Source organism: Thermobia domestica, chromosome 18, assembly GCF_964235325.1.
Source record: "Thermobia domestica chromosome 18, izTheDome1.hap1.1, whole genome shotgun sequence".
Classification (NCBI taxonomy): domain Eukaryota; kingdom Metazoa; phylum Arthropoda; class Insecta; order Zygentoma; family Lepismatidae; genus Thermobia; species Thermobia domestica.
In genome coordinates, this window is record NC_137471.1 from 180,891,500 (window position 1) to 180,903,862 (window position 12,363).

Consider the following 12,363-nt stretch of genomic DNA (forward strand, 5'->3'; position numbering starts at 1 on the left):
TCACTTAAATGGCATAATTAGCATTTAATACTAATTCCTAATGCTTTTTCTTCAGTTCGCGACTTGCATTATACGAGGAAGATTTGATTTAAATCAAAAAATCCATTTAAATCAAAAAAATCAACAAAAATGATTTTTTTTAAAAAAATCATGATTTTTTTCCACCCTGGATAGAGTACGTTAGAGTGAATTAGTATTTCCTATTTAAAACTATCTTAATGTGGGATACGAATTCCTACAGCATTTGTAATGCTGCACATGTAATCATTAAATATAGTTTCTTTACGCTGTGAAAAATATTTCCCGGCTGAGAATACAATACTCTTTTACATGCCCGCACTCATTGTAACTCTCATCCCAATTGTTATAGTTGCAGACTACTAAGACTATACATGTAGTGATGGAATACAGCTGTACTGCAGTGTGCAGAAATACCCAGCCATCGGAACTTAATATCTAATACAGTATTCTCACATATGCCCTTACTCATTTTTCATGTAAAATTACCAATTTTATTCTGCCTATTTTAAACTGCGCCGAAAATGTTCTGGGAGCCGAAAACAGATCAAAATGAACATCAGATGATAGGAAACACATCGCTATGTGCAGTGGCTCTTTTGTCGGAAAGAAGAGAAAATGTTAAAGTGTTAAATTAAGACCATAAATTATTAGTTAATGTATCGGTCAATAGAGAAAAATATCCTGTAATTATTGATACAAGAAGTTCGTTGTCTCTCTGGCCTAGATTAGCCATTCCTCCTAATACAAAATTAATCCCTTTTAACACGAATTTCAGAGGAATTGAGAATTCTATTATAAATCTGCGGTACATAGCTTTAATTAAATTCAGATTGGGCTCAACGAAATTCTCACATTACTTCACAATCTTACAACATTGAGACTTTCTACCTGTATTTGGCGAGGATATTTTAAACCGATTGCAAGCAAAGATCGATTTGCAAAATCATACACTGTCAGTGTATAAAAAACCTAGACCTCCACAGTATCCAAAGGAGATTAATACTCAGGAAAAACTATCGGCTAGTGATATGAATACGATTTGGCAATGCAAGTCGGCAGATGTTTTCACAACCAGAAAAATCACTATACCTGCCAGGACACATTTCGTTTTACCTATTAGTATTAAAAATCAGCAGAAAAAACGCGAACATTTTTTCTTTTCTCCATTAGAGAATTTATTAGACAGGCATGGTCTGCAAACATTGCCTACCAATGTACCTAAAAATAACCTCACTCTATTAATATCGAATCCTACAAACTAGCAAAGAACACACCTGAAGCATACGTGGAAGAGAACCTTCAAGAAATAGATTTACAGGGTAATTGTCAGGATAGTGACCATGCCGACGAAACTTTTTATAGATCAGAAAAAGAAATTCAGGATCGATTAGAAGAAACAAAAACATTTTTTGATATTAATTTGTTTGACATAAACCCGGATTTATCAGAAGAAAAAAAGAAAGCCGTACAAGATTTAGTCTTTAAATACAGAGATGTTTTTTCCTACACACCAACAGATATTGGATATTTCCGAGGTTATATACATAAAATAAGGATAGACAAAGGGAGCATCCTTTCATCAAAGATCTCCTCCGGTTCCATTAGCAGTAAGACCTCAAATTGACTTACAAATTAAGCAACTCTTAGACGCTAATATTATCAAGGAAACTAGCGATAGTTCGTTTTCATCGCCATTGCTCATTGTGGAAAAGCCCGGGACTTCGGAATTCCGGCTAGTTTTGAACCTCCAAGCTTGCAATAAGTTCTTACATTACTTAAGTATTCCGTTTCAAAATACGGAGGATATTCTACACGTTTTAAGAGGAAAAGCCTGTATATCCACCATTAACATAAAATCCTCGTATTTTCAGCTATTGTTGCATCCCGAAAGCCAAAAATACATGACTTTTGAGGTCAACCATACTAGAAAGGCATATAAATTCCAGAGGTGTACCATGGGTCACTCTATTCCCCCCCCCCCCCCGGACTCAGTATAGCTGTACGCATGCTTTTAGAGGGCCTACCACCCCGTATAACTGCCTTTGTTGATGATTTGGTCATAGGAAGCGAAAATTGGAAACAACAGTTATCGGATTTAGAATTACTTTTTAAAAGATTAAGAAAGCATGATTTTCGTGCCAGTCCAAAGAAGACCCACTTATTATACACAGAATTGGACGTTTTAGGCTTCACAGTTAAGTGGGAAAGAAATCAGGATTTCACCCAAAATCGCTAACAAGATTCGAAATTTTAAGAAACCAACTACTAAAAGAACTCTGAAAATTTTTTTAGGATTATGTTCTTATTTAAGAGCACATATCAAAAATTTCTCGGAAAAAATAGAACCATTTCAGTGCCTTTTGGACAAGAATTCAAAATTTAAATGGACCTCTCAGAATGACGAATTATTTGAGAAACTTAAGACGGACATACACGCGTCATCTTTGTTTCAGTTCGATCCCTCACTGGAAATACGCGTGTATACTGACGCTTCCTCTATCTTTGCAGGAGACTTATTAGCATGTTATAACCATAAAACGAAACAAGAACGTCTTGTTGCCTATACTAGTAGACGTTTTACACTAAGTGAAAGGAAAGCATCCACTTGGCAAAAAGAGCTGTACGCCTTAATTTATGTTTTGAGAAAATTTAGATACTTCCTGCTAAATAGAAGATTTAAATTATTTATAGACGCCAAATGCTTGACATCTCTCAAACACAGGCGGACAAAGTTGGAAAATTTAGTCGCTACCGAATATTCTTAGCAGACTACAATTTCGAAATATAACACATTAAAAGTCAATTACACCCAGCGGACATCTTTAGTCGTTTAGAAGATAAAGAGGAGATTAAACAGGGAGAAAAACAAGAAATTGACAATTTCTCGGACAGGGAAGATGCTAAAGTATTTGCATCCCATTCTTTAGACACTATTCTCCAAATTGAACAACCTATAATCCTACCAAATTTAGCAGAAGAACAAAGGAAAGATCCTTCATTCTCTGACATTATCACTGTTTTGGAAAATAAGGAACCTAATAAGTTATCTACTTTTCGGGCCGCAAAATATTTTTCTCTAAAAGACGGGATATTATACAGAACACAGAAGCATCCCCAATTAGGACTGCTATACTTACTTTCTGTGCCGAAATCTTTATTAAGTGGTTTGACGCCTTACACAATAACCCCATGGCACCAAACTTTGGATATTCCAAAACATATCATTCTGCGGTTAGGAAATACTACTTTCCTAACATGAAAGAGTACATTGCCAACAGAATTAAGACATGCATTTTCTGTCAGAAACTCGAGAAATTACCAGTTAAACCAGCGGGTCAATTACTCCATCACCCACCTAAGCCGATCGCAACAGCTTGGCAATACGATTCTATGGGAAAATAACAGTGGGAAATGGACAATTTAATCACATATTAGTGGCCATAGAAATGTCCACAAGATATTGTGTGACCAAGGTGGTGGACAACATAACAGCGGAAGAAATTGAACAATTTTATTATATATGACATCATACTCAAATTTGGACCTTTTTCATATTTATCTGGATAGACATTCAGTACATAGCGCTAAGAGGCTGTAAAACTTGGCAAAATGCTATAACTTTGAATTTAAATTTTGCCCTGCATACGACCATAAAAACCTAGGCATAGTGGAAACATTCCACAAGACAATACAAAACGCACTTAAATTTTTCGTGCAAGAAAACCAAAATCTTTGGCCGAAGCTGATACCATATATTACATTCGCTATTAATACATTTGTGCAAGCCGGAAGTAAATATTCTGCATTTTTCCTCATGTACGGATATGAATCTAAGACCATCTCTGATATTGCGTTAGCGTCAACTCAAACATTATGTGTCAACAAGGAACATTTGAATAAAATACGCGAGAGTGTACAGAACAACTTGATCGCTAGCTATAATAAGCAGAAAAAGTATTTCGACAGCAGACAAACAAACTCAATTTGAAAAGGGACAAAAAGTACTGGTCTACTTTCCTAATCGGCAAATAGGAGTACCGGAGAGCTTTTCTGCTTCCTACGTGGGACCCGTTCAAATCCTGGATAGACTGAATCCTAACCTTTATAAGATAGAATTTCCAAATTCTTTTCGGCAGAAAATACCAGAAATCTCAATAGAACGAATTAAACCATTCTATGAAGACAGAGATTATATAGAACAAGAATAAATAACTTCTTTTTATTTTCTACACGAGCGAAAAAAAATGCAGTACTAGGGAGAAAGAAAAACAGAGACACGACTTCAGCAGATAAAAACACTCTTTATAACGTCAGAAACATTCATTTCCTCTTAACTTTACAAAAAGCTGATTCATTTATTTTACGGCAGACTGAAAGAATGCTGAGATTTGCATTTCCGCATTTAAATGGCAACTGATCTTTTACAAGGACAGCTAACATAATTCTACATTTTCATCGATATTTTTTTCTTTTCCTCTGTGAAATACATATTGTCACCGACATTATGCAACATACATATTGTACAGCATGTTCCAAAAGTTATGACCACTTCTACATTATACAGGATGATCAGGAATTCAGGACCATCACTATTGTCGTCATTGACATTTAAAATTGGATTATTTTTTGAAACACATATGTTTACTGCTAGTATTTTTCATAAAGTATTATTAACTTTCTAATTCTAAATTAAAGTAACTATTAAATGTGGAAAAAAATGCAATACAATATAATTAATAAGCATGCATAATACTCACCTAATAAACGTTGAACTTAAGTTTCCTTTTCCCCTTTTCGTTCACCCACTTCTCAAATCGGACAACGACCTCCCCGTTCCTTTGGAGGACTTCCGAATATGCTTCGGCTATCCCCCGCACCTGTCTCTACAACTTTTCCTCTTTTACACGATGTAAATATCGATATGCTTTAATCACCTTCCTCCTATCCTTCCCTAAAACACCCTTCTCTTTCAAAACTACGTTGATCTCCTGAAGCACCTTGCTAGTAATATGCATGCTGTTCAACTGAATAATAATTATTACTTGACTGCTATTTGATATTAAATTTACTACTTAGCATTTTTTTTCTTTTGTAGGAAGTACGCATATTCAGTAGCAGAATGCTGATCCTTTTCATTTAGCACTTCCTAGTACTGCTTATAGACGGCGTAAGTGGCAATGAACTTGTATTCGCACAAGATGGGAATTCTATAGCTAAGTTCAAGCCCATAATCAGTTACGACAATATAGAATTCCTACCTTATAGGCTCCATTTAGACTTTTCGGCAGTACACCTTCCGAATGATTCTTGTACTGGATATGAACAAATAGTATCACTTATGCACGATAAAGAGCGTCAATTTATTAATAAAATTAAAGATATCATACCCTGCGATTTTAAAACAGGGTGTTCCAAAGACCGAGACGAATGATCTTCAACCTATTAGTTGGACTCACAAATTTTGGACTTAGTGGATATAGTCTATATGAGGTTAATAAATTAAAATCAGCTATTAATCAAATGCATGCACAGAATGAATATCTAAATTTTCAAATACAGGAAATTAAGAAAAGTAAGTTTGAACTCACATTTGGTGACGAACTTTTCAGTAGCTGTAGAAAAATTGATAAGCGAAACTCATCATAGTATTTTGAAATTGATATGTACAACGGCTATAAATGAACGCTACCTGATCGCCCTTCTTAATTTTCAAAATGTAGAACAACACTTTGATACTATAATACAAAGCATTCTTCAAAATAAAGTTAACGACGTTTTCATAAAACCTGCTTTAGCTAAAGAAATGATTAGAAGGAATATAAACTTAAAAGGAACATTAATGGAAAGAGATCTTGGATTATTTTATCAATGTTCAAAGGCATTTTTGATCTCATTTGACCCACAATCTGCCAATTTAGCACATTATAATACAAACACCAATTGTCCACACTAATGATTATCACATTTTATATAAAATTTATAACAATGGTTTCTAACTAAGACAGTTCATATACGTATTCAGACACCTGAATATGCAATTTGGACGGACCAAGGAATCTGAGTTAGACTTATCACTATGCCAATCACATAATATGTTCTCTATATGTAAATTACAGGCACAACCTCGCTCTCAACAAACAGGCTGTCTATTTAATTTAGTTTTTCGAAATACAACCGACAGCTGCCATCTGAAACCTACTTTGTCACGAACAGAGGAATTTTATCTATATACGCCCATGGGACTTCATCTTACTACGCGTAAATCTGTTAAAATAGCACTCCAAAGAAACCACATGTTAGCCACTGATGCAGTTAATCGCTCATCAACTTACTTTTTTAAGTATGATGAATTTCCACGCATAATTACCGATACTTTGAATCTTCCTACTAGGACTTCAGCTAACTTCACGTTAATATATAGAAATTTGCAAAAAATTAAAATTTGAATATTACTCATAACCTTCAAAATTTACAACGCACCATAACTTCGATGTACTCCTTACTACAGAACGAACAAAATTCTTTGTGGGATAAGATGCCGCAACTACATCTTTCCACTGCATTCCCGTGGACTATAATTGCTATAGCCACTCTTATTATCATATTATTGATTGGTCTTGGCATATTCTTACATTTTATTTATAAACGCATTATTAATAACAATGCCTCATAGACATTTTACATTGTACAAGATCTCCACTGATTATCAATCGTAATAATTTTTTTTTCTCCTTCGAGTATGCAGCATCTTTATGCAACCGTATTAATTGCAACTTTTTTAGTATTCCTAAGTCTTAATATTTTATACATATTATATCGTAGTCTTCGCTCGTTACCAAACAAATCTCGAACGACCCACATAGAAATTTCATCTCCTATTCCACTGGAAACATTTAATACCGATAATACAACTAAAGAGCAACCACTAAGACAGACTCCAACTCCACTTACAATAAGTGAATTAGTATATATTTATTGACGTCAAACCAAAAACAGCCCTATCTCGAGGGAAATGAAGTATCATGTACCATGTACGGATACTGCCTGTATATAGGGACCACCTGTTTGTTGCTCTATTCCTCTAGCACATTACTGCTCCGAAAAGTGATTTTCATTTATTTCAGTGCCAGAAGTGTTTAGTGCTTAGTGATTTTTTTTGTGAGTGATTCCTCAGTGTTGCCAACTATCGCATAAACAAAAATAACACTTCGGCTAATTTTTAAACAAGCCAGGGGGGTGTAATATCCCATGTGAAGTTGTTTACAAACAAATACACGCATCAAGTGTTTATAAACACCACCACGTGCTTCATCAAGAGGAACCACCAGGGAGACCTGCTATCACCTGCAGACGACGTTTAGTCCCTCCCACGGAGCAGAAGACGAAATTGAAGCAGCAGCGCCACCGCCACCCAAGGGGCGCTATAAATTGAATAGAAGAATCCAGTTCAGGACCAGTTCTCTGCTGACCCTCCTTTAGTCTGCTACGGGACTCTTGGAGTAACCTAACCCCAGGCCTTTAGTCTGCTACGGGACTACGCCTATCCCATCTCCTGGCTTAGCCTGCTACGGGGCTCTGTCTGGGAATCCCAACCTCAGTCGCTTAGCCTGCTACGGGGCTCTGTTGGCAACTTAACCTGCCTCTGCTTGCTACGGAGCATTGGTTCCTTAACTCCACTCCTCTTAGCCTGCTACGGGGCTCTATTGGAGATCCTGTCTACGACCACTCGGTCAAACACTACCTTTTACTTACCTTTTGAAATAGAGATCAGATTGTATAGTATTTTTGTACAAATACTCTTATAGTGGATTTTATAATAAAACTGGTAGTGGGATTCGATTCCGGACACTCTTCTTATTAACAGCTCTACCTCTTCCTTATATGAGACGAAATTACACAAAGTTTTACAATATATATATATATATATATATATATATATATATATATATATATATGCAAACAGTTTGTTGGAACGAGAAAAGCTATTAGCTCTTTTTCCTTCCTTTCAAACATATATCATCTTTGATGTTTCACTTTTAATGCTGTTTCTCTTCGACTTATTGTGATAATCTTTCCCTTGATATAATTAGAAAAACAAGGACCAAGATAATTTTATATTTTACTTCAATAAAATAAAAATGATTAAAAACTTGAAAAGATTTCAGTGAAAAGAAAACGTGGAAAAAATATTGTAAATATTATCCTAAACGCAGTTTTCTTCATCTTTGCATCTCTATTCGTGAGCAACAATAATAAAATGCACAGAAATCCTCAACAAAATCGTAAACTTAAGAGAATATGAACGGCTTCATTACGCCGTGCAAAGATTATCTTTAGAATTTCATTCACGTTGATTTATAATATAGGAAACAATAAAACGGACAGGTAACTGTATATTTGACAATTAAATTTCTACTCCTATATAATAACAAATTTATTATCTAATTTACTTTCAACAAAACATTTTGCCTATTGTAGTAGTGATTCAGGGCATTTCTTTAAATACTTCTGATATAATAGTGCCTTTCCAAATTTTACTCGTAGTATTGCTAAGCGACCCCTCTAGTAATGAGCACCTACTTACAAGAAAACTCACTTTCTAACATTTCGTAGCAATATGTCGGGTCAATTCTAACATCCGAGGGTTGCTATAAGAAGTAAATAATAAGATACCAATACATTTCAACTCTTATTTCAGTGCCAATTAGTCCTATTTCTTGCAAACAATTCGGATGTATCCTTCGCTTGTATATCTAATTGTGTGCGGTTTCATTACTCAAGTTCAAAAGCAAAAGAAAACAAAGTACAGAAGATTGCCAACGACATAAGAACTCGGCTCTTCTTCGCCGTTAAAAAACAAATATTAAATTCCTGTTATGCACAGATATATGGCTGGTTACAATCCGTTGAATGACGAAGGTATAATGAAAACTTTACCGTGAAGTTTATTAGTGGATTTCCCGCCGCCTACCATCATAGCCAGTCAGCAATAATAAAATGATCCACACAGAAATATGAAGTATCAGCAGAGCTGGTGCAGATCTATCAGGCAATATGCCAAATATGTCTTTGCGGTACGAGGTTGCCTGGATATTGTAAAAGAACACTGTTTCAGTTCATTCAAACCTCAATATACTGCAAGTCATTCGAAGAGAGGTGACAAAAGTCAATCAACCAAGAAGAAACATTTGACCATATTTCAAAAAGCACAGTTTTCAACATCATCAGGAAGAACCTCTTACTGGAAAGCGTCACAAAACACGCGGACATCGCTTCACAAATTGCCACATCAAGCACAAACGTGTACAAACGTCAGAGAACTATATGAAACATACAGTGCACAGGAAAGGTGGGAAGCAGATGCGTACACTGTACGAGAGTTGGCTCTATATACTCGAAGTTATAGAGTTTGACCAGTTACTACCATCAAACACACACTAAATGTAGATTTGACTTTGTGTTACAGTATATAAAAAGAAGTTTTTCAAAGAATTTCTGCTCACGGCGGGTTATTACAGTCGAGGAATGCTGCAACTCATCGAACTGAATTCCAAAACCAAAGCCAATGCACCTTAATACCAAAGGAACGACATGAAAATTCTCTTCATACCATTTGATCATTCTATGCGTTCTAGGTAACCAAGAGATGAAGAGAAAGGGATTCGACTGATCCCATTTAAGTATTCCCTATCAAATCACCCGGACAACTAAAATAGGCCTTCAGACCATCCAAATACCTTGCCGTGTTTCCGGAATGTTGCCAGAGCGGTATGGCTAGATATTCCCTTTCCCTTTACGCAGTAGTTCACTACTCTAGGAACTATGCTGTTGGGCGCTCGTTTGAGATCTTAACTATCACATCGGCCACAATTGGTAGTGAAGAAAGGTGATTTACTAGCCTCGTAAGTGATTCAAATTTGACTATATTTATGGTGGACAACCTTCTGTATTCAAAGTGTCTGGAAACAATTTATATACAAAATGAATTTAAATGAAAAAATAATGTAACAGTACCTGAATTCCTGAGAATTCGCATCTATTCCTCGGGAACTATTTTCTTCATCGCTCTTGTCTGTCTGATTTCCAATAATACCTGACATGTTATTGCTTGAGCACTCAGCACTTCGTATAAAATCACAAGTATTTCGACCGAAAAATTTCTCATTGTGAGAAAGTTGACCATTTTCGAGAAAATCAGACGTAACACTAGGAACCAAAGTTTCACTTGCCGTGGACAGTTTAATGTTATTATCTACCTTCGTTTCATGATCATCTTCTTCCCTACTTTCCAAATATTTCATAGAACATGGTTGAAGAGGATCTTTATCTTCAGTGTCATTAGTGTTCTTATAATATAGTTCATAATGGCAATATTCAAAGGATTCATTTTCTGCTTTCATTTCAGCTTTAACTGAAGGAATGTTAAGATAACTGAAATCCATTTTAAGTAGCAAGTGTTTACGTTGTAGGCTTGAAATCTTAGTGCTCTCGTTTTGATAAGAAAATCATTAATTCTGAAAATACATCAAGAGTGTTATTCCTAATTATACACCGTTCTATTCAAACAAGTAAGACTTAAAACATAAAATCTAAATTACTTTAGCTAACAAAAAAACTTTTGATAACTTACAAAATTACAATACCAAGGTATAAGTGTCGCTGCTAACTGAGATACTAAAATCTTGTTACTGAAGCAAATAATACGACACTAAAAAACTGCTTGAAATAAACAGTTTACTTACAGTAAAGCATGGACATTAGTTTATACCAAAATTATACGATTCCCTTAAAAATCTTCACTTTCTTTTGTTTTATAAACTGGTGTGCAAAGCATAAGGATGAAAGTAAGCATTTCATAGTGTGCCATCGAAAGTGGCATTAATGGCAAAAAATTTAAATTCTAACTAGAAAGTAATGCAACATTATGATAAAGGGAACAGCATAAAGAAACATGCGATTAGAATAAACATATGACACATTTATACAGAGGCTGTACCTTACACAAAATACATTGTAGCTCATTATGTTTGCCCTGAGACTACAAAAAATTAAGTAGTATTTAAAAGAATGTGTGAGAATCGCACACGGTGATGCATGCTCTGCAACATACTCCCATGTTGTTCACGGGATTATTAATGAGTTGCAACATAGAATACCATTATTTCCCCAACACTGCGGTTATCTGCTACACAGACCTTCTTCCATCTCGATACTTGAAGACCTCTCCTTTTAGTACCTCAAATATGCTCGATAGAAGCCAAGTAGGGGAAGACAAGCAAGACAATTCGCCGAATATTCTCTCGCTCCAAAAGCTCAGCCACCTATACTATCCGATGTGGTCCCGCATTATCATCCATAATGAAGAAGTTGGGGCCGACTATTCTTAAAGGACGCATATAAATAATGACAAATGTCACAAAATTTAACCGGTGAGCGTACCGTGTTCTAACAACAGGAGATCGGGATGTCCAAGCAACATTATACCTTGTTATACAGAAACATGGAAACCCAAATGATCATGTTCGACAATGTTCCTGAGTTTATTGCGTTTGCCCACTTCTTGCCAAACAAGTGTGTCCATAACCATTACTCAACAGAATACAACTGATTGCCACCGTGGAACACACTCCTGTTAAAAATGGTTGCTATCACACCGCTGTTTAACGTCAGTAACTTCTTGCTTATTCCACAACGGAACGGTTGTCCGCTGCTATAGTTGACTGTGGGATCACCAACTGTCCTTCACAACATTGCTTCAGATCCGGAGCGGTTCTCATGGATGTGAAACACGCTGAGCGCAATATAAAACTACTAAACCAAACACGTCACTCTTCGAACTCCCAATTACCCGACGATTCGTCTTGCGCGAACTCACCCAAATGTTGTGTAGGTTTATGCTATTGTAACATAAGCACAAGACGTACATTCTTGTTCCTTATATTCAATGCTTGGTGTACCATAGTAGAAATATTCGCCGCTACGTCACGCTATGCAAGGTCAAGATCGCTGTGAAACTGCGAGAGACCTCTAGAAGCATTATGCATGACTCAATCGTTTCCATCGAATACGCAATATTCTGTCACTTTATGCATCACATCCTAAATTATTGTACACCAGTCTAGTTAACATATCTATAACAATTTTCAACAGCATTCAAAAAGAATATTTCTTTTTAATTTTGCATTCTAATAATGACTGAATTGGGTTGTTGTGCAAGAGTGCAGCAAATTGTGGTGTCATGAAACAAATTTATACATACAAACAAATAAAGATATATTCTTATCTGCAACACCTCATCAACATTGAAATACGAAACGTTCAACATCACATATTCGTTCACGT

At 35.7% G+C, this 12,363-nt stretch overlaps 1 protein-coding gene across 4 annotated transcripts in view; it reads right to left on the bottom strand.

Annotated features, from left to right (window-relative positions):
* The window catches only part of LOC145675566 (uncharacterized), a 103,608-nt gene that overhangs the window by 80,093 nt on the left and 11,152 nt on the right, over positions 1 to 12,363 (bottom strand). For 3 of the 4 annotated variants that reach the window (XM_081746080.1, XM_081746084.1, XM_081746083.1), the window contains exon 2: positions 10,036 to 10,535. The exons of the other annotated variant lie outside the window; for it this stretch is intronic. Coding sequence is in view for 2 of the 3 variants with exons in the window: in XM_081746084.1 (XP_081602210.1) it covers positions 10,036 to 10,463 (428 nt within the window). In the remaining variant the exon portion in view is untranslated. The remainder of the gene's footprint in view (positions 1 to 10,035; positions 10,536 to 12,363) is intronic. 4 annotated transcript variants of the gene reach the window in all.